A 22,117-nucleotide genomic window follows, 5' to 3' on the forward strand; every position below is an offset into this window, starting at 1 on the left:
CGTATAAATTTATATGTAATTACATGTTATACAAATAAATTATTTACAGATTTTATATATTCCTACATCTCTCTGATATTTCACAGAAATCTCTTATCTATCATTTAGATATATCTTTTTTATTAGACACTCTTGCGAAGTATCAAGAGTATCGTACTCACGCTTGTACGTTCTCTTCTCCGGCTGATTTCTTCTCGACACGCGAGTTTTTCTTATGTCGCTTGTACGTAGGTACGGTCAATATTTTTTCGCGCGTAGGTGCCGTACGCTCGAGTTTCCGTCGTTCCTTTTTACTATGTTTCTTTATAGCCAGCATATAATCCGGTACGTCGCACCCGGATGCCCGCATAACCGCCGCAATGCTGTAAAGAGACCCACGCGTTATTTACTTTGTTATTACCTCTCTATAATACATGGTAAGAGAGAACATGGAACATATAAAATACATACCTTCGTAGATTCACCGTATCTTGTTGGGTGAAAAATGTTACAGCTTTTCCCTTGTGACCGGCGCGACCAGTACGACCTGTTTCAAAAATACGTTTAAGTAAAAAAATCGCTGCTTCTTCAAGTGAACGCTATCCCACATTTCTCTGTGATCAATATGCGAGATACTCGAAAAATATTCCGGCACTACAATGGCGAGACGAATGTATAAGGAATGATTCTCTTTTTATATGCAATGTAAGGGGACGACCCCGATCTTTCTCTGTTAACATCCACACGTACAATAGCTTACAATATCAAAGAGCAGTCGCTATTCGGAATAAAGTTTAGCATTCATAACAAAATATAGAGTGAGAGAGAGAGGGGGGGGGGGCTTGAAGCAACTTGCATTTTCAAGATAATTCTGTTCTTGAATTTGTTGTTTTGTTACTGATACATACCTATTCTGTGGATGTACGAGATAGCAGTTGGCGGGAAATCGTAATTTATAACGAGATTTACACCTTTGAAATCGATGCCTCTGCCCATCAACTCTGTGCAAATCAAAACCCAGATTTTTCCCTCTCTGAAGCAACGCACAATATTGTCACGCTGAAAATAAAGAATAATACAATATTTATTACGATCGGATAATTTTCCGTATAACGCGTTTTCTTTTCTTCCACCATACCTGCGTCATTGTTCTGTCAGCGTGAATAACATCCACATTAATCCCGTCGTAAATAAGCTCATTGAAGAGTTCTTGAGCCCGTTCTTTGCTTTGCACAAATACCAAGACTGGTGGTGTTATACCCTATGTTAATAATTAAAAGTACAGTAAATTAATTTCAAACACAAAGACAAAGTGGAATATTTTAGCAAGATTAAATTAATTATACCTTCAGGATGATATTCCTAAATTCGACTAACTTGCCTCTTTCGCTACCAACAAATAGAAGTTCCTGGTCTACCATATCTGTAGCTGCATTTCTGTAATATTACAGTAGGATTATTAATAATTTTTTTTTCTTTTATTTTTAGTATTCAATTTGTTAAGATAATGTGACAACCTTTGTCCGACCGTTATCGTTACAAGTCCCTTCATGTTGCGTCGGCACCATTTCGAAACCACGGGAGTGTTCGTCGCACTGAACATACCCCGACGTAAATTCTCATTGGTACAAGCTCTCGTAATCTCATTCAATTGCTCCCTGAATCCGCGTGTTCCTTCTTCAAAAAGTTTATCCGCTTCGTCCACAATCAGCCATTCCACGCTATAAAGGCAGGGAAAGAACAATATCGTTGATATAAATCTGATTACAGTTATCTATAATATATAACTTAAATTACGACTTACTTATTTAACGAAATGGCTGGAGGATCTTGATTTAAGAGAAAGACCAGTCGCTTCGGTGTGGTAATTAAAATATCTGAAACACAGATCTTAGAGAAAAACTATTTCCATTACAAAAACTTGATTTTTGCTGTGTACTACTTACCGAATTTTTGAGAACTCGATGGTCCATATTTGGAGAGAGCCTGATTCACTTTGCTAATAATATGAATCCTAAAATCACAACCATCGCTCAATCTTAAGCATTCTCTATATGTTTGTTTGGCCAATTCTCTCGTAGGACTCAAAATAATAGCACGGAAGCCTTTCTTTTGTGGACCCTTTAAACTGTGAATTATGGGTAACAAAAATGCTGCAGTTTTTCCTGATCCTGTCGGAGCACAAGCCAATACTTGTCTACCCTATTAAGCACAAAGACGAACAAAAATGAAGTATTTGTAATTTTAATTATAAGGGTTTTTATAGAAATTAACTTACTTCTAGCATAACTGGTATTGCCTGCATTTGTATTGGTGTTGGATATACATATCCACAATTTTTCATGTTATTCAACAAAATTTCTGGTACTTGATACTCAGTTCCTAGTTCGTCAAATTCTAACATCAATTTAGGTACACGGCTACCAGTAACGGATATACGATTTAAATTTCTTAAATGATTTATCTGAAAAATAAGAAGCATACTTTAGATATATAAAAAGTATATCTTTCTTCATATTTATATGATTAATTATTACTTATTACTTCTAATGATATCATTATAAATTTCATACCTTTTCTTGCTCCATTTTCAATATTTTATCAGCGGTCGCAACTTTTTTACGTTTCTTAACATTTTCACCTTTGGACAGACCATCCAGCAATGTTATTCCACCTTCTTCATCTTCGTTTTCGTGATGTTTTCTTTTTAAGTTATTTTTTACAGATTCAAATTCCTCATCCTTAATTTTATCTTCCTTCTTAATGTTTACGTTATTTTCGATTGGCTTTATCATCTGCAAGAAAAATATCAACGTTACATAAACATATATGTTACAAACTAACCTCCAAGAACGAATGATTAATTACCTGAAATCTTTCTGCATCACGTCGAAAGCGTTTTGTATCGAATTTAGTACCAACTGATAATTTTCGGAAAAGATCGTGAGCATCCATAGTGTTTAGAGAAATAATTTGCGAAAATATATAGTCACATGTAACCTCCGAACGCACGTGTAATTTAACAAAATGTATTTCACATACAATAAAATCTAATTAACCTGTACCTCCAATAGTACCAACGTGCGGCGCTGGCGACGACTTCTCTGCCTAGAGTTATCGGTATTGAAAATACCGTAAACTCAGAAATGAAAAAGTTCTCGAGTTTAAAATTTTTTTCTTCTCAGAGGAGTTCTGAGTTGATGATATCATTATTTTTTATATTGCCTAGAGTTCTCTGCTATTGAAAATACCGTAAATTCAGAAATGAAAAAGTTCTAGTCATTTATGTATTCAGAATGAAATTGTGAAGTTGTATGGAACCGTGGCGTTATCTTTTGAGATCTTTTAAAGCTATTTCCTACTAAATTATATATCAGATATAGATCTTCCTTAAGAATACAATATGAGAAGTGGTTCACATGCAAGGTCCCATGGTGTAATGGTTAGCACTCTGGACTTTGAATCCAGCGATCCGAGTTCAAATCTCGGTGGGACCTGTAGTTTTTTTTTGTTTATGTAATATATATGTATTGTTATTAATTTAATATAATACGAATTTATCTCAAAATTTGCAGCTGTGAAGTGTATATTTCAACAAACGTTGTTAGAACATTGTGAAATATTTCCTAGTCCCATTGGGATTGGTAACCTAACCTCATTTTACAATCATGTCATAAGTATTTCTACACACGACTTCTTTGGTTTGGAGATTTAAATTGATTGCGAGCTGACGCGAAAGGATGAACGAGCAATGCGACTCTGTGGTCGTTATTAAAGCAAAACCTGTTCGTAAGGTTTTTAAGGCTCCTGTGCGAGCAAGTAAGATTCCTGAGGAACTGTTGAACGATCCTATATTGAACTCTGCCATAGCAGCCTTACCGTCGAATTACAATTTCGAAATACACAAGACAATATGGAGAATCAGAGAGGCCAAGGCAAAGCGAGTAGTGCTTCAAATGCCAGAAGGACTCCTAATGTACGCCACAACTATAGCTGACATCATCGAAGACTTCACTCAAGCAGAGACTGTTATTATGGCTGATGTCACTTATGGTAGGATTGCAAGAGTATTCTGACGCGTTACATGTATCATTTTGTAATATTTATTTACAATTTGTATTTCTTATTGCAGGAGCCTGCTGCGTGGATGATTATACAACACGAGCATTGGACGCTGACTTTTTGATCCATTATGGACACTCGTGCCTAATACCTGTGGATCAAACTGCTGGCATTAAAGTGCTCTATGTATTTGTTAACATAAAAATTGACATTTCGCATTGCATTGATTGCTTGCAAGTCACCTTGCCAGTTACCACAAAGATAGCATTAGTTAGCACTATACAATTTGCTACCACGTTGCAAGCAGTTGCATCAGAGCTGAGAAGAGGAGGATACGAAGTTTCAGTGCCACAGAGTAAACCACTCAGCCCTGGAGAAGTACTTGCAATACATTCTTACATTTGCTTAGCGATCAATTGCGTAGCGTACAACAAATAACCACCTTTATAGATTTTAGGATGTACAGCGCCGCAAGTTCGCTGTGCTGATGCAGTAGTTTACATAGGAGATGGTCGTTTCCACTTGGAGGCTGCTATGATTGCCAACCCAAAGCTAAAGGCGTTCAAATATGATCCGTACGCGAAAAAGTTGACTGAAGAGCTTTACGATCACAAGAGAATGTTGAGAACCAGACATGAAGCGATACAACGAGCTATAGGAATCGACAAGTTCGCTTTAATACTCGGTACTTTGGGTAGACAGGGCAGTCCTAAGGTGTTGAAGACCCTGCAGAATAGAATCGAGGCTTTAGGAAAGAAAAACGTCATTATATTACTGTCGGAAATATTCCCGGACAAGATCAAGCTGTTCAAAGGCGTCGATGCTTTCATACAAGTATGATTCTTTTATCCTGCGTAGAGAAAAATGTATAAATTTCAAAAAGTTTTTTTATTTAACATTCTATTTACATTTCACAAGAATTATGTAGAAAAAGTTTTAATTCTTGAATTGTGGAAGGCATATTGTACGCGTCCTTGCAAGTTCATCAGTATATATATATATACAAAAAAGTGTGTACATGTGTATTCTCTTTTATTCGAGGTTGCATGTCCACGATTGAGTATCGACTGGGGCATCGCGTTTGAAAAACCATTTCTCACGCCCTACGAAGGCGCCGTCGCGCTCAGGATGGCGGATTTTGACAAGGACCGACCGTATCCCATGGATTTCTACGCTACGACAAGTCTCGGTCCATGGACCGCTAATCACAAGGAATCCGAATTAGAAAAGACCGATTCTTGCTGCGGTAAATGTAAAATGGACAAATAATAAAGGAGTTGAATGCTCTAAGGGGTCATCGTTCTAATTATCTCGTCAACCTGTTGAATACGTTAAAATCTCTTTTCCTGTTCTTCCGTCGCAGAAAATAAATCGTTTTTGATAAATATTTCATTAAACGTAGTGAGTTTGAGCAGGTGCATCCGCGCGCTGTCCATATTAAATCCCCCAACGTCCCCAAGTTGTTCGTGGCAGAGCGATAATGGGTAGATAGGAGGGTCCGCGTGGGCGAATTACGTCATACGCCCACCTGTAGCCCTTATATATATAGACACTAGAATACTATACATACAGGATGTACAAAATGTAACATTCGTTCCTTGCTCTCCGTTTTCTATCCGTTTCTTGACTAGAAAAAAAAGAAAGAACAGCGAGAAGCACAGAAGCTCTTTAATCACAATTATTTAAAGTAGCTCTTACGAGATATAGGGTGCTAAATTGTGGAAACATTTTTACGGATAAACGTGATCCGCGGAACGGTTATAATTTGTACGAATTGAAATGTTCTTATTGAGAATATTATTTTAAATATTGAAGTTAAATTTATTGTTTTATATTATATTATACTATAGATTATATAAAATAGACATAATACAAATAGATAACGTATGAATGTATGATATAATGCACTGAGGTGACTGCAAGATAAGGACACAGGGTATACGAAAAAAAACTGGGGGTTGAAGGCGGCGCCGGCCGCACCCCGGCGTCGCGACGTCAGTCTTCGTTCCAACGTGGCTCAACAAGTACACGCGGCACTGAGCGTACAAATACAAAATTTTCGAAATTGTGAAGTAACTTTGTCGTATGGCGATTTAACATTAAAATGCATTAGAGAATATATCAACAATCGGAAACGGATAGATCGTAGATCTTTTTTTTACAACGATTAAGTCAACGATCTAATATCAACATTGGCAAAAAGTAAATTATTTCTTCTCTTAATATATCTATAATTCAAGAAAATATATCTTGAAAATGTTATGTTAAAATCACGGCTGTATAAAAAAATATCCTAATATTATTTTATCAGGAAGGAGGAATACGCTATGCGATCTAAGATAACGACTGGAAATTCTTGGGAAACGAAGTGGTCTACGGAATCATCACAAAGCGATAGAAGTGTGCGGCGAATGCCAAAACGATCGGAATCATCAGCACTGAAATTATCGAAACCTTCCAGGCGGAATACGGCACGGGAGAGGACTCTTAGGAGACTCGAGAGCAACGAGCGGGAGCGTATGCGGATGCACAGCTTGAACAATGCATTTCAGGTACATGGATATTTTAACAAAAAGTGATAGAAAAAATTTGATAAAATTTGATAATTGTGTATAAAATGTATTATAAAATACTACCATAAATTACTTATTTTGTCGAATTTATTACTGATACTAGTTTTCTTCTTCTTTCTAGTCTTTACGCGAAGTGATCCCACACGTTATCAAAGAAAGACGACTTTCGAAAATCGAGACGTTAACTCTGGCTAAGAATTATATAGTAGCTCTTACGGATGTAATATGCGCTATGAGAAGCGAAGATCGAGCGGAGAATCAGCAGACGAACGATTCTGAATCTCAGGATTCGTCGAACAGCGAACAACGATCTGACTCGACCACTGTTCGCGCAAATCTTCCTATTGCGTCCAGATGCTGCGGTTCAGAATCTCAGAATTTCTATCAGAATAATCACTCGCGATGGGAAGACGACCAGAGCAATGTTACAGGTCTCTAAAAAGATATGGAGCACTGAAGGCGATAAGCTACAAATTGAAGTCTTCACGCAAACAGCGTTTCAGATAGTCTTCCTTCCTTAATCGTGCATGAGTTTACGTTTTAAGAAATTATGCAACGCGTCTATAAGTCTTAGCAAAAATACGTTTTATGACTGATAATAATCTAAGAAAATACTATGTGCCAAAGAAAAATAGTATTCGCAAAGGATAATATTACAATTATTTCATGTACAAAAGATACATTATTTTTTATCAAAGATAAGGCAAAGAGATATATTTAGAGAAATACATTATATAACAAAATTTTGTGTGAAAGCATTTTTAAAATTGTATAAAAGATTTTTGTTCGAATAGTTAAAAGATTTATTTATTATAATTTACTTTATATGAAACTCTTATATTATTTATTATAAGTCACTTTATGTACCTGTAATGCATCATTAAGATACATACAAAGACAAACGGGCTATGTAATTGTAATAAATAATTATATATTTATTATATATATATACATATACAGTATATATATTATATATATTAAAGATATTTAAATCAATAAATTTAATTATATATTTGAAAATATATTGCATGTTTTTATCGCGACCTTTGGTATCCTTTATGTTAAGAAATTACATATCGTTGCATTCCTTGATACTTCATTACAATGATTCTTACAATAATTTTTGTAATAAATAATTATAATACTTACTCTATGATATATATACAATTTTCAACCAGCACCAAATGAAATAGGCTGCGTCGACAAGTCACGTAAATTAACTAGCACTGCTGTTTTCGTTTCCGAAAATTTTGGAATGCATATCAATCTCACCATCTGTCCCTCATCGGCTGCACATGTACATACGCATTACACTCCGGGCATAATGATAATTAAACCGGGCTAAAGTTAATTTCAGATTCTTACCTGTAACCAATTTCGTTTCGTACTTGTCCATGTTTCCGGCAAAATACACGTCCGGCCATTCCTTCATGACGAATGGATCATTTCCGAAGAACGGATGAATCGAAAGTGTATCTGGACCGGTCGGTGCGTAATGCCTCCAGATCAGAGTACGCTCCAGCCACTCTAGTGGAGATTTCTGAGATAACCCGGCGACTTTCATGATATCCATGATCGGTCCGCCGGAGGAACCAGCTACAACGCGACCACCAATATCTCCAACCCAAGGATTGGTCGTACCGTACATGCTCTTGAATCTGCATTTTATTCGTATGTAGAAGCTTAACGATCACAAAGTTTAATGTTGTCGCTACCTGGCCGACTTCTGTAAAGTACACGGATGAAAAGGTTGTTGAGGCATGCTGTGGTTGCAAGTGGGATCATACTCTCCCGGCATCAGCATGACGCAACAGCAATGAAGGATATTGCTGAGGAAAATGTCCAGTTTACGCATCATCATTACGTCTTCCTTGATCTTAAGTTGGTCGTGCGACTTGCTCTCATGATAACCCTTGTGATTGTTTGTTAATGCAGAACTTCGAATGGTATTTCCTGTAACGTGAATTATTATATTATATGTTATTACATTATTATTATCACTGGTTGGTACATATGAATTAATTGATACAATTTCGTAGAATTATTACTGGCCATGAAAGTTTTAATAATTTTATTCTCACCAGCGATAATGATTTTAGCAATTACTGCTTCTTCTTCTTGCGCATTGGCGGACCCAGCCATTCCAGTTACCCATTCCGAAAATAAATCCAAGCTAAGCTCATCCGTATTATTAACGAGATCTAAACCAGACAGTAGCAGAATTTTTCCATCCTCCATCGATAACCTGCTGGACGTGCAAGGCTTTGAGCAGTATCCTGGGAAACACCAATCCTCTACCTAAGAACAGTTTTACATCAGCAAATCAAATGTCCGTAGATCAGTTATATATACATATATATATAAACGTATACCCAAAATGTTCCATTGTCCAATTCATGTCCGAGTACTGCGCAGACAAGTCCCGTGACTACTTCTTGTATATCCATGTGATTTCCCACCAATCTTATACGTAACATTTCATCCTCTAGAAACAGTTTGTCATCAACCGATGCATAATTATTGATTGGTTGAGCTTCCAGTTGCAACTCTTTGCTGAGATCACGTAGCAAGGAAGGTTTCAGCTGTTGATCCTTGTATAGTACTCCTAGCAGGATGTAAGATTTTTCTGAACCCTCCAAAGCCAAGTGTGAGATTTCTACATATGGATTGGCTATATGCAAAATAGAGTAACATGAATAACATGCACTAAGCAAGGAGAAATCTTCGGCATAGAGAAATGTCACTTACACCATTTCAATTTTGCTCTGCGCAACGTGTCTTCACGTAAATCATTCAACCGTGCCGTGTAAATGTTGAGAGAGTCATCGTCGTACCTTCTCTCCGACAATTTGAATCTGCCAAAATCTTTGAAAGAGACAATCTTTCGCTGGTATTCGCGCGGATTGTCGTCTTCCTCCATTCCTCCACGAACTTTAGCTCGTCTCTGCAACTGTTTTAGATGTCAGTCATTTAACGATCAGTCAAATAGTTGCAAGGAAAAACAAAATAATCGTGAAAAAAGGAATATCTAAAAAAGCGCACCTATTTTTCATTGTTTTTCCATATCTCAAGGAGGAACGCGCGTTTAAAAAAGAATCATATGATTACGTTATCATCAGATTACTACACTTTGCTCTTCTCCTCTTTGCTCCTTCAACATTCGCGTATACGTCTCTCTCGTTTCTCGTGCAGAAAGTACGACTACTCAGCTGAGCTCACTGAATGATAACCATTCGTGATTGGTCCGTTATATCCGTGAAAAAGGATAAGAGCAGTGTTGGAATCTTGTTGTTAGTTTTCGCAAAGTTACATGAAAGGTCTTCGTGCATGGAGCAATTAATAACCTTATTACCTTAACAAAATTTGTTTATTATGACACTACAAAAAATGTTATATAACACAACGGAGCACGCGCAAAGTTAAAAAAAAAGAACATAAAACATACCCATAAAATTTTTTCGCGCTACGTTTGTCGCCTTCGTTTAGGGCCGTTCCTGAAAGAGAAATGTATATGAACTGCACTTTGCTGCACTCTGGAGCATTCGCTCGCGTGCCAAGGGTCAGCTGCCAGCCAGGCGCCAGCTATCCAGTACGTGCTGGCTCGTGTCGAGGGAAGGTGGTTTCTGACGGCGAAGCACTTCGATTTAATTAAACGAAACGAAAAAAAAACGAGGCTCCTTTCGACTCGTCTCATTTCCATTATCGCAAAGAAAAATGATACCAAATTGCATTAGGAGCGTTGCCCTGAAATCCCCCCGACGAAATGTAAGTGCACACTACGACGAGCGATGTTTGACCTCTAACTTTGCTGTACCGCGTTTTTCGTGTCAGGGTCTCGTTATGAATCGCCCGTCATCACTTATTCGGTACTGTATTTCATGAATCTTCTCTCTTTATCATTGCGCACACTCGCCAGTTTGGAAGCTGGAACGAGGTAATTATCACTCGCGACTCCGATGTGCTACAGCTACAGCTTAAACTAATTGTGCGCTTTGATTTGTCATGTGACGTCTCTACATCTTAATCATCCGATCATCCGATTGAGTGTCAAAGATCTCGGAATTCTGAAGGAAAACATTCTCTTTTTCTCTCTCTCTAAAAAAAACACACAGTGAATCGCAAAGTAACATAAATTTTGTGTGTCTTGCGCGTCACAATAACGTTGCATATTATCTTTTCATTGTGAACTTTAATTAGATGCTGATGTTTTTAGGTAGCGTCGTTTTTCTTAAGCAAGAAGAACAACTATGCCACCGAGGCTTCCTTCGAAACCAAGCCCTTCCGCCTGCACAAACTGGAACAGGGTCCGTCCACTCAGGTCACAGTGACCCGGGATGATGCCATCGAGTTGTTCAAGCAGCTACACACGATACGTCGTATGGAAACAGCCGCTGGCAATTTGTACAAAGAAAAAATCATTCGTGGCTTCTGCCATTTATATTCTGGACAAGTAAGCATGAATTTTTTAATGCAACATGTACTCCTTTTCCATTTATTTGCTGCAGCCTTAGCACCTGTCATTTTATTCTACATTTTCATGTTTCCTGCAGGAAGCTTGCGCAGTTGGCATGAAGGCCGCGATGAGACCTCAGGATGCTGCAATCACGGCATATCGCGCACATGGATGGACCTATCTGATGGGCATAAGTCCATTCGGCGTTTTCACAGAACTCACAGGCAAGCAGGGTGGCTGCGCCAAAGGCAAGGGTGGCTCAATGCACATGTACTCGAAAAATTTCTATGGCGGAAACGGCATTGTTGGAGCTCAGGTCAGTTTGCATAAAATTGCTGGACGTAAAAGAGATATAATCGTCGACTGTTAATTGCTTTTAACGTTGGTTTCGCAATTAGGTGCCGTTAGGAGTCGGAATAGCCTTTGCGCAAAGGTACATGAACACCGGCGGCGTGTGCCTGACGTTGTACGGCGACGGCGCAGCCAACCAAGGCCAGGTATTCGAGGTGTACAACATGGCAAAACTGTGGGACGTGCCTTGCATCTTCGTCTGCGAGAATAACGGATACGGGATGGGCACCAGCGTGGACCGTGCCGCGGCAAGCACCGAGTATTACACCAGAGGCGATTATATTCCTGGCATATGGGTACACTGCATTTCACTTTCTGACAAATTCGTCATATATGTTTGGAAAGACGAGACCAGACTCAATTGCAATGCCATGTCGCGTACAGGTGGACGGAATGGACGTGCTAGCCGTGAGGGAAGCCACGAGATTCGCGATAGAGCACTGCACGTCCGGCAAGGGACCGATCATCATGGAAACCATGACGTACAGGTACAGTGGGCACAGTATGTCGGATCCTGGAACCAGCTACCGAACGCGAGAGGAGGTACAGGAAGTCCGACAGACGCGGGATCCTCTGTCCAGCTTCAAGGAGAGAATCCTGAACGCGAATCTCGTCACCCCGGAGGAGATCAAAGTCAGTTGATGCCTAAATAGAAATACCGACCGTTACAGATCCATTTTATTGCTACAGAAACAGTTCGAGTGTAAATTGGAATTTATGTCATGCTTATAATTGATATTTTCGTTGAAATTCGGTTTTTTTTCATTCTTGCATTCTAAGCGATTTATAAATTATCGCAATGCACAATACTTGAATGCAATCTGTGTTGCAGGCGATAGAGGGTGAGATCAGGAAGTCGGTGGACGATACCGTAAAAGCCGCCAAAACCGACAAAGAGCTTCCGCTGAGCGAACTTACTGCCGATATTTATACAGAATGCCTTGAGAAGAGTATCCGGAATACCACCCCCTTCAATCCTCTATCGCACATGAGACTAGGACCAGCCGTGAATGCTTGAAACCGCTCAAAGTTCTCCTAAAATATTGTATATTTTACAGTTAAGTGCCACTTTCCCCCTCGACATTCATAGACTTACAAATTAGTCGTGTAGATACATGTACAAGCGTTTTACAAAGTTCCTTTAACTCACGGGTGTACATTTATTTCGTCCAGCAGAAGCGATCAATCTTTATGCGGCAGATTAGTGCAATTTCAAGTGCAAGTTTTACGAACCGACGTTAATCTTGCGTTACGACTACCGAAAATCCATGTATAACGAAGATCCAGACTCTCTTTATGATGCGGAGAATTATATAAGATTATTTATTATCTAAGTTATTTCCAATACGAAGAGTGGATCTTTCACGATACAATGTGCGCCTAAGATCTGAGCAGTTTGTTAATACGTATTAAAAAAAATAATCTGTAAAAAAATAAAAATTTATTTAATACGTTCGTGATAATTTATTTATTTGGTCCTGTATCTGCATTTATTGCATAATTTGACTGGATGGCGCGGCGAGCGCAGCGTTCGATTAATCGAACATCGCGGGAATCGAGTACTCGTCAATCTCGAAAGAAGAAAGAAGCACGAACGTGGCGACCCGACCGGTCGACATCGAGAGTCGGCCATAATCTGTTTAGTGGCGCACAGGTGTACGACGATCCAACGTCACGCGCACAATTTTGTTGACGGAAGGTTTTTTGCCGCCAAAGAAAAAACATGGCTCGAGTCGTCGCCGTAAAGGAATATCTCGAGAAGGCACTGAAGGACGAGAGCAAGCCGTGGACGAAGATGTTCGTCCTCGCCGAGGAGAAGACCGGCATTGATCGGCTGTACATTTTTGTCGGTGAGTCGGCTCGAATTGTTGCGCGAATTTCTCGTCATTCCTATCGATTAGCTGGCTACGCTGTATATATTTAGATAATTAATTGCTCCTGTTGCTAACCGCGACCTTCCGGTTTCCCGACGGCTCGCCGCCGCACGCTCGTTACGCAATAACGCTGCTTCTTTTTTCAAGTCACGCCGATTCACTCTCCCGTGATTGCATTTCGTCTTTTTTTTTCGGAAAATCTGCAACCTGTTGATCTTTGTTCCAGTCAACACGCATATGGCTTGTGACGATATCGCTTCTGGAAATTTTGCTGAATTCTGATAAAGTTCCCTCTCACTCATGACACTTTTAGCTCTAATAAAATTATTTCATAAGGTATTGACTTTGTTTTACTGATTATTTATCCGTTTAACTATTCTTTGTTAGGATCATTGATGCTGCTGGCTCTATATTTGGTATTTGGACTAGGACAGCAACTAGTATGTAATATAGTCGGCTTTGTTTATCCCGCTTATCAATCTATGAAAGCACTAGAAAGCCCCAAAAAGGAGGATGACACAAAGTGGCTCACTTATTGGGTCGTCTTCGCTGTATTCACTATAATAGAATTCTTTTCGGAGTACATTGTCTGCTGGTTTCCAGTTTACTGGTTGTTCAAGGTATTGCTTCAGAAATTTTGTACTTAAAGGTAGACGTATAGTTAACAGTAAATGTAGCAAGTTGTGAATTTCTGGCACAGTGTATATTTTACGTGTGGCTGATGGCTCCAACCGAGTACAACGGTTCCTTGATTTTATATCGTCGTGTCATTCGTCCAAAGTTCATTCAGTATCAGCCTGGATTAGATAGGCTTCTGTCCAATGCACGGGATACAGGTAAGATTTTTTTATTTTTAACAACAAAATACTAAGAAAATTGTTTAAAAAACTGATATATGCCAGATAGAGATTTATCTTTTTTTATATATAAAACTAAACAAAACTGTAAAATTTCTTATTGTAGCAGTTAAAACTGCAGCAGAAGCGTTGCTGACCAACAAGCAAGAATAACGGAGCTACGAATCAAAGAGATAGAAAGTCCGTTTGTGTCTTTCCCCTTTTATTCATTCCTAGCTAAAAGAGAGCATGAATTTTCTGGTGAACATTATTGAAGACACATGCCGAGTATGCTACTGGGCGTCCTGCATTAAGGAGTACAGTGATAAGAAGAGCTAGACAGATAAAAATTTTAAAAGTTCCCCAAATACCGAGTCAGTATTCATGATTTTCACTTGCGATTTGGGAGAATCAGTTTTCCCTGATCTTTTTGACAATTGTTATATATCTGAGGATATTTAAGATTTTTATCTGTCTAGCTTCTCTTGTCACTGTACCCCTTAATGCGGGCACTAGCCCACTAGCGTATTTAGCACGTATCTTCACAAAATGAAAGAGGAGTTTGCTCTGAGAATAAATCGTTTATAAACCAACACGATAGTCTGTTTTTAGAATAAAAAAAAAAACATGATATGGTACAAGAAAGTTTCAGCATAGTGTGGAAGCATCTCGTTTTCAGTCGTTCGATGTGTTGTTTGCGGTAGTATCGAATCAATTGAGAACAAAACATGATATTAGAGTACTTTTCTATTGTAGGATAGGCTTGTCCCGCGTGTTAGGCATTCTATGCGTAACCACTTTTACACGTACACACATGTATTCATATAGTATATGTATGTATGTGTGTACATGTATACACATATTTTAGTATGTTTTTATTTTTAAAGAATATTTCGCCAACATTAAGTTCCGATCATCTGAGTTAACGGATTCTTCGTCTCTATAAATTAGCTATTTAAGTATTAATCAACTATCGTTGTCTATAGTTTCTCCATCCTGAAAAATCTGCGATATAAATAGATTATGTCGATGTTGGTGAAACCGTTTTTAGTATACTTTACTAAATAAGTTATTTACGACTGCCATTTAATCATTTATTTAAAATCCAAAATCCAAAGATCGGAATAGTATACGAAGTGTCCATTAATTTTAATGAAATGGAATATGTAATCTTTAATTTTTAAAAACTTGCCATTTACGGTTGCCACGCGCATCACAGAATTCTTCTCTAAGAATATAATCACGGGAATTAATCCTTTTAGTTAGAATTTTTTGAGCCGCCTAGTAAGAGTAAAGATGTTTCTTTAATTAGTTTAAATTTGTACATCGTATAGTGAGATGTATTACTCCGTATTTGCATGCGATTGTCCTTTACTGTTCGTTTAGTATTCTATATCTACGTTCTGCGATCTAGTTTCTATCTAGTTTCAACTTTAAAGTGCAGGAAAGTATGCTAAGGTGTATATGTATATTGCTCAAGTTAAGCCATTATTTTGATCCCGAGTAACTTGATCGTTAACGATCATGTTATCAAAGAAAGTCGATGTTCCAATCGAAGGAATATTTAATATTAAAGGAATATTAAATCTTTCAACGTAAAGACAAATTTTCCATGCCTTATCCAATCATGTCTAAAATTCTTCGCATGTATGCGCTGTTTGCCGGTTACTACCGGAGAAAAGGTATTACGGGTTTTATAAGCGCAAAATTGTAGATTTAGGTATATTGACTAATTCGCCAGAAATTGTAAATCGCCATTGAAATATGCACAAATAATAAATATCTTTTTATTTTATACACCTCTCGTTTCCTCTTTCGCTTTCTCCTTCCTTCTTTTTTCTCTCTTTTCATTCATTCATGAACGAAAATCCGTTTCTTGTAATGTATTTCTGCGAAAGAACAAAATGATCGTGCATATTGTCTGATTAAGCGAAAGTAATGAAAGCAGCAATTCAATCCTGCAGAGTACAAATTAATCTATGCTACGTGAAAGCGCTATTAAGTTTCCATAAATAAATGATACTAAAATAAATAAATATTTCAAAAATGTTTTCCAAACAAAAGTTAAAAATTTATCCTCAGCATTTAAGATTATAAACAGAAGATGAGTTAATCAAATTTGTAACTTTAAAGTAGGAACTATTTCGTAGTATTCTTTAGGATTCAAACGTGTAAAAAACAAAAGTATTACACTTCTTTGAAGTGGAATTTTTCTGCTGTCACTGCGAGTTTCCTTATGTGACGGATTGTGGACGCAGCTGCGATCTGCACTTCCGGATCATCTGAACCCACCAGGCGCAAAACGTGCTGTTGTAAAATTCCATCTCATGATTATCAAAACGATCTATTTGAATTTTCAACAAGACGAGAAGTGCAGGAGATAATCTCGAAAATTCCGAATTGATATATCACAGCGATTAATTGAATTCTTCGATATTAAAAGAGCGACTCCAAACCTCTGGAGTTTTCGGTTCTTGCTGAAAATTCCATCTACGAAAGCTGTTTTATCGCATTTTCGCATTAAATTTGCAATGTTAACGGTTTCCTTTCTTTAATTTCCAGTAATTTAGTTTTGTAAAACTGCGCTCTTTTAATATCAATTTTCATAACGGCATACTTAAGAAAGTGCCTTATTGTACCTTTATAACACCGCAGGTGTGCATAGTCACGCAGTTTAAGGGCTCCTTGCTCAAATGGTACACGGCGATGCAGACGCCCTTTAGCACATCTTTATTCTTACTGGTCATATAATTAATGAGCGGTGCGACGGCATTTAATTTGCCGAATTCATAATTATTCCGATTCCATTCAGAGCAGTAGGCTATTGCTAATGTTAGATTTGCGCGCAAATCCTCATCATTCTTAAAAAAAAGACACATCTCATTGCTATATATCTATACTTCGATTAAAAATGCAATATAATTTATAGTTAAAATATACATATTGACCCCTTCGTGAAAATAACAACATAAATTCCTCACACAACGTGATATAAGAAAAATAATCTATATGAAAAAATAAAATAAAAAAAAGTTGAAATTTATATGTGGATCACAATGGCTTTTTATATCATTTCAAAAATAGTCGACATATATATATATATATACACACATATATATACAGGGTGTTTCCTAAGTAAGTAGACAAACTTAAGGAGGATATTCCTTGACTTATTTTAAGAAGAAAAGGTCATATAAACATATGTCCTAAACTGCTTTGTTTTCCAAAAAAAGTACATCACTGTTTTCGTTCACTTTTCGGATAGCGTGCTTTTGCAGTACGAGTCAACAAATTTCAACAGATCTCAGAAATCGCATAATAGATGGATATGAAAGAATACGTAACACTCCAGGTATTTTTGAGCGTGTACGTTAATCAATGGAAAGGAGAGTTGAGGCGTGTATCATGGCTGCAGGTGGACATTTTCAGCAGTTACTGTGATGTTATTATTTTTCTTTTTAGTTACTATTTTCTTTTTCGTTATAATTTTTCTTTTTGGTTACTATTGTTTTTCATTTGTTTCATTTGCAATAACACAAACTGTTCTATAATAAACGAAAAGTGAACGAAAACAGTGATGTACTTTTTTTTGGAAAACAAAGCAGTTTAGGACATATGTTTATATGACCTTTTCTTCTTAAAATAAGCCAAGGAATATCCTCCTTAAGTTTGTCTACTTACTTAGGAAACACCCTGTGTATATATATATATATATATATAGCAAAGTAAATATATATATATATTTACTTTGCAACGTGCAAGATGAAAATTTATCACAATGTAAATATATTAATCGCGATTTATTCTTCTTCCTTTCTTTCACGAAGCAGCCGCAAGTACAAAGTATGAAAAAAAGTACTAATACGTAACAGTTTCCACGAGGGTGGCCAATTTTCTCACGACCCCGTGATCCGTCAGGATTCCCAGGTTTTCGGGGTCGGTAGCGATCTCCGCGATCATGGCACAAACCGCGCTGAGCACTTCCGTATCCTTGCTCTCCAGGAGACTGACCGTGAGTTCTAGGCCACCCACGAAGGCACGTACCATTTCCGGCGAGTCCTTGGCGTGCCTAATGCAGGGTACTAGAGCGAGACAAGCGTTACGCTTGATCATGTCACTGGGATGCTTCAACAGGGACCAGAGCAATCGCACACCGTCCAATCGATGCTCCGGATCGTTGATGATGTCCATGCATTTCTCATCGACTGCGCACTCTTTCAGCGCCAGCGGCACGTTCTCTAGTAATGGTTCGTACGTGGCGCTCAACAGTCTGATCTGGAAAGGTCTCACTGTAGTGCTCATTTTGCAGTACAGCCGATATATATATAGGTAGCAAGAAAATGTGAATTATCACATGACGTGACGCACATTTAACTCAATTAATTATTATGCAATTAATCAATTCATAAAGCCCCCGCGTTATCCAATTATCGCCTTATTTGAAAATTATCCCTCATACAAGATAATCGGACACGAGCGAATCAACGTTGCGATAGCGAAATTTCCATAATCAGTGTAAAATTAAAATGCGCCACAAAAGAGTCGTTTAATAATTATTCAAATATGATTAAAAGGCTCACGATTGTCGATTTTTATTGTCTAGATATAGATATATTCCAAACTTTATTTTGCAAAATTGATAAATAATAGTAATCTTTCGAACATTACTATCTATCCAGATACTGTATATGTATATACGCTCAGTTTTAATAATTTTTTCTTTCAATTTCAATATGACAGTAAATAGCACGATATTTTAATCACTATTAAAAGAAATCAAGATAATATAATTAGAGATAATTTAAATATCTCGAAAAATATATACCTATTATATTATATATATTTATATATAATATAAATTATAAAAGAAGATATATGTACAATAATATCGATATTTAATCAACTTTTATAATTCTCGATTTGAGAATATTATTGTATGCCTCTTTTATTATTTTAGTAATATATATATAGTTATCATTCAATACGGAGTAACAAAATCTGATCCAGCGATCAAGAGGAAAGAAAACCACAGAAGTGTTCTTTCGACGATTCTGTGCGCTTTGAACGATCTTTACCAGTTTCGGCAGACCCTCGTTAGCTCTCAAGACGTCCCTGTTAGCGGGATCCTTACAGCACTCGGCGAGGGCACCTACGACGTTGGCCAACACCCACTCGTCCTCGTTCTCCTCAAGTAGTGGCACCAGCGATCCCACCAGGCTATTCTGATTGAATCTCGTTACGTTTCCGGGCTGATGGCACACTTCCAGATGCCGCCGGTCACCGCGGCCAACAAATGCTTATTCGCACGCACTTCGTCGCTCTGCACGAGTTTGCAAAGCGGATCCAGACCGCCCGCCTTACGTACCATCCCCCGCGTTTCTCGACTCGAGGCGCACTTGAAAATTGCTAAGGCACAGTTTTCCTTCAGCTTCACATTGTCATTCCTCAAGTGTCGCACGAGTTCGTCGATGATGCCAACCTGCTCGAACGCTTTCCTGAAAACATCCTGCAAACATGCACAGATATATTTGCATAAAATCAATAAAACTTCTGAAAGTCAGTTGTCCCTTAATTATTACGTTACGATCATTACAAATTTGATGAATCTCGCTCTTGGAAATTTTTAAAGATTTAAAAATGAATAAATCTAAACAGCGAGAATATATCAAATAATTTGGAATAATTAATCTCTTTGACATTTCAATTTTATAGCATTTAACTCGCTTTTTGTTAATACATTTTCTATATAATCCGTACATATTCTTCATTTAATAAGTAATTTTTGTAGATAGATGAACGAACAACTACATTATCATAATTAATACTATACAAATTAATATTGAAAATAAAAACCAGGTCAGCGCACTGCTGCACAACACCCATCGTGGGTATGATCAGTTGAGTGTGTTTCGATCTGAGGAAACGTGACATCAGACGAACAACGCCGTGTTTGCGAAGCTCCTCTTTGACTTTCGGACTGGTGCTCAAGGAGTCCAAGACTTTGGCGCAACCTATGGCGACCGCTACGAGTTCCTTGTTGGTCTCATTCAAATCGTTGTATGGTCGACGAAGAACTTCGTCTGGCACATCCATCACGTCCAACTGTCAAAATTCGAGAATCGGTAACACCAGTTAGACATGAGATGTTAGAGATATTAAATAAGTAAATAATATAGATAACGTTAAATAAGTTAAACAAAACCTTCTCATTTACTTTATTTCTTAATATTTTTCTCACACAATCCGAGTAATCGCAATCAAATAGCTTACTATGAGTGGTATTCCACCTCGAACCCGGATTTGTTTTCTGGCTTTTCTAACGCGAGCTATAATCGCCATTGTTTCAGCTGCTAAAACCTATAAACCGATTAATGCTGATATAATAACCGGAAATTTATAAATATTAATACTTTGAATGCAATATTAGGTCGATGAATAAGTTCTTGCCGATTCTACAATTTTTTCTTTATTGAAATGAAACAATCGATACAGCATAAATCAATCAAAATATTTTCCATCATTTTCTACTTTTTCCCATTTTTCCGCGAATATCACATCGAAAGAAGGAGTTATCTTTCGAGGCGATCCATTCATCAGCAAGAACTTGTACATCGATCTAATATAATAAAAATAGAGTTGAAATAATAACATAAGATTGAAAATTTTAGATATTTTTTACCGGGCGGAAAAATCTCAGTTCACCGTTAAATTAATAAAATTCTGAATTAAACTGTTTTCGACAGTTTAATCGATAAGGTTAAAAAAAGCCATTAATATTAGCACAGAGTACGACCTGAATATCTCTGGCAGGATGTTTCAACATTTGAATCAATGGCGTCGCAATGTCCAAATCGATCAGGTGTCGCTTCATCTCCGTGGAAGTCGCAATTTTCAGTAGGACCGACAGCGAACCGTTCTGACACTTGATGTCTTTCGTCTCGAGGAGATTTACGAGAACTTCAAGACCGCCCATTTCTTGAATAGCCTTCTGTATAATCTGCAAAACATAAACAATTTTGCAATTCCGAGAATATGAAATAAAGAATTATTTTATCCAAAACCGAGGAAAGGTGAAAATCGACCAAAAGTCGCAAATTCGAGTGGATAAATAAGCAGTTTTCTACCTTTAATAATTATTTAATAATTAATTTCTCGTATACTAGATAACGTAATAACAAATAACTTGATTACTAATAATTCTTTATATTGGGAACCTTGTCGCTGAGATCGTAATCCTTCAGCAGGCACAGGGATACCATGGTGGCAGTCTGGTTGCCGGCCTTCATGTACTTGATCAGCTTCTGTATGTGCCAAAACTCGGAAGGTAGTTCCGGGTGATCCTCTTGGAGATACCTGGTCTCTTCCTCGCTCTCCGACTCTGGCTCGTCATCCGAACTCTCCTCCTCGGCTTTCTCGCTGATAAAACGAACTCGGGGACCATAAGGCTCACCCGTAAGCAAGGACACCTGCGGTTTCGCGGATTCCGGTTCAGTCGTCTCTGCGATCTCCGGCTCCGATCTGCGCGTAAACGTACCTAATGTCGTTTACACCTTCTGTATCTCGGAAGTTTTATCCGCTAGAAACTACTTATCGAGTCTAAAAATCTTCGAGACGATCAGATTCGTCCCGCACGAATCTGAATGTATTTGCTTACTCAATACGATCCAACTCCTGCGGTACAACTTCCTTCTTCTTCTTAGGCGGCATCTTTTTACGCGGTAAAGAGCATGTAAAATTTACGGTGAGCTTTCTTTCGATAAATACGCAAAAGAAGGAGTTTTGTAGAAGAAACAGCCGACTCTGGCTAAGACACTCGATGTAATATATACGCAACGGCAATCTCTACACACAGGAGTCAGCTGGAGTAACGTGCTATCGATTAAACAATTCCCGCCAATTCGCTCTGCTTTATTTATCGCTTGCTGGTTTTCCCCAAACGTGAGACAGGCGATCGAATTGTTTTCGATATTCCATCGTTTTATTATTGCA

The 22,117-nt window shown here is 37.8% G+C and overlaps 7 protein-coding genes and 1 non-coding gene across 10 annotated transcripts; 5 read left to right on the top strand and 3 right to left on the bottom strand.

Moving 5' to 3' along the window:
* LOC105275572 (probable ATP-dependent RNA helicase DDX52) lies at positions 1-3,111 on the bottom strand. The gene is made up of 11 exons (XM_011332490.3): positions 2,848-3,111; positions 2,553-2,774; positions 2,258-2,443; positions 1,926-2,181; positions 1,784-1,856; positions 1,497-1,700; positions 1,326-1,416; positions 1,118-1,240; positions 888-1,038; positions 451-526; positions 1-362 (listed from the first exon to the last, which is right to left on the bottom strand). Exons 1-11 carry the CDS (start codon positions 2,932-2,934, stop codon positions 158-160), a joined length of 1,674 nt encoding a protein of 557 aa, XP_011330792.1. The 5' UTR covers positions 2,935-3,111; the 3' UTR covers positions 1-157.
* Positions 3,112-3,404: 293 nt separating this feature from the next.
* Positions 3,405-3,476, top strand: Trnaq-uug. The gene has a single exon. It is a non-coding gene; the product is annotated as a tRNA-Gln (tRNA).
* Positions 3,406-5,331, top strand: LOC105275571 (2-(3-amino-3-carboxypropyl)histidine synthase subunit 1). Its single transcript, XM_011332488.3, has 4 exons — positions 3,406-4,032; positions 4,112-4,419; positions 4,492-4,875; positions 5,083-5,331. The coding sequence occupies exons 1-4, from the start codon at positions 3,720-3,722 to the stop codon at positions 5,308-5,310; spliced, it is 1,233 nt and encodes a 410-aa protein (XP_011330790.1). The 5' UTR covers positions 3,406-3,719; the 3' UTR covers positions 5,311-5,331.
* A 600-nt stretch (positions 5,332-5,931) lies between these two features.
* LOC105275570 (class A basic helix-loop-helix protein 15) lies at positions 5,932-7,357 on the top strand. The gene is made up of 3 exons (XM_011332487.3): positions 5,932-6,243; positions 6,353-6,593; positions 6,736-7,357. Exons 2-3 carry the CDS (start codon positions 6,369-6,371, stop codon positions 7,051-7,053), a joined length of 543 nt encoding a protein of 180 aa, XP_011330789.1. The 5' UTR covers positions 5,932-6,243; positions 6,353-6,368; the 3' UTR covers positions 7,054-7,357.
* Positions 7,358-7,624: 267 nt separating this feature from the next.
* On the bottom strand, positions 7,625-9,955 carry LOC105275569 (DNA polymerase delta subunit 2). Of its 2 annotated transcripts, XM_011332486.3 has the most exons (7): positions 9,657-9,955; positions 9,363-9,564; positions 8,987-9,285; positions 8,696-8,912; positions 8,330-8,567; positions 7,980-8,272; positions 7,762-7,903 (listed from the first exon to the last, which is right to left on the bottom strand). In XM_011332486.3, the coding sequence occupies exons 2-7, from the start codon at positions 9,532-9,534 to the stop codon at positions 7,785-7,787; spliced, it is 1,338 nt and encodes a 445-aa protein (XP_011330788.1). In that variant the 5' UTR covers positions 9,535-9,564; positions 9,657-9,955; the 3' UTR covers positions 7,762-7,784. The 2 variants fall into 2 exon arrangements, with proteins under 2 accessions (XP_019886032.1, XP_011330788.1); XM_020030473.2 differs by lacking the exon at positions 9,657-9,955 and having other exon boundaries at positions 7,625-7,903; positions 9,363-9,534.
* Positions 9,956-10,154: 199 nt separating this feature from the next.
* LOC105275568 (probable pyruvate dehydrogenase E1 component subunit alpha, mitochondrial) lies at positions 10,155-12,873 on the top strand. 2 transcript variants are annotated; one of them, XM_011332484.3, is made up of 7 exons: positions 10,155-10,379; positions 10,531-10,548; positions 10,828-11,064; positions 11,165-11,383; positions 11,466-11,714; positions 11,803-12,051; positions 12,251-12,873. In XM_011332484.3, the coding sequence occupies exons 1-7, from the start codon at positions 10,329-10,331 to the stop codon at positions 12,434-12,436; spliced, it is 1,209 nt and encodes a 402-aa protein (XP_011330786.1). In that variant the 5' UTR covers positions 10,155-10,328; the 3' UTR covers positions 12,437-12,873. The 2 variants fall into 2 exon arrangements, with proteins under 2 accessions (XP_011330786.1, XP_011330787.1); XM_011332485.3 differs by lacking the exon at positions 10,531-10,548 and having other exon boundaries at positions 10,158-10,379.
* Positions 12,874-13,032: 159 nt separating this feature from the next.
* Positions 13,033-15,923, top strand: LOC105275565 (receptor expression-enhancing protein 5). The gene is made up of 4 exons (XM_011332478.3): positions 13,033-13,268; positions 13,680-13,912; positions 13,993-14,128; positions 14,256-15,923. The coding sequence occupies exons 1-4, from the start codon at positions 13,142-13,144 to the stop codon at positions 14,300-14,302; spliced, it is 543 nt and encodes a 180-aa protein (XP_011330780.1). The 5' UTR covers positions 13,033-13,141; the 3' UTR covers positions 14,303-15,923.
* LOC105275566 (armadillo repeat-containing protein gudu) lies at positions 15,504-21,868 on the bottom strand. Its single transcript, XM_011332479.3, is given in 11 exon segments — positions 15,504-16,017; positions 16,320-16,435; positions 16,768-16,989; positions 17,999-18,403; positions 19,204-19,376; positions 19,379-19,634; positions 19,982-20,230; positions 20,399-20,485; positions 20,922-21,125; positions 21,343-21,646; positions 21,783-21,868. Coding segments are annotated over 11 exon segments (2,103 nt in total). The 5' UTR covers positions 21,836-21,868; the 3' UTR covers positions 15,504-15,983.
* Positions 21,869-22,117: the final 249 nt, after the last annotated feature.

This window comes from Ooceraea biroi, chromosome 8 (assembly GCF_003672135.1).
Source record: "Ooceraea biroi isolate clonal line C1 chromosome 8, Obir_v5.4, whole genome shotgun sequence".
In the NCBI taxonomy this organism is placed as follows: domain Eukaryota; kingdom Metazoa; phylum Arthropoda; class Insecta; order Hymenoptera; family Formicidae; genus Ooceraea; species Ooceraea biroi.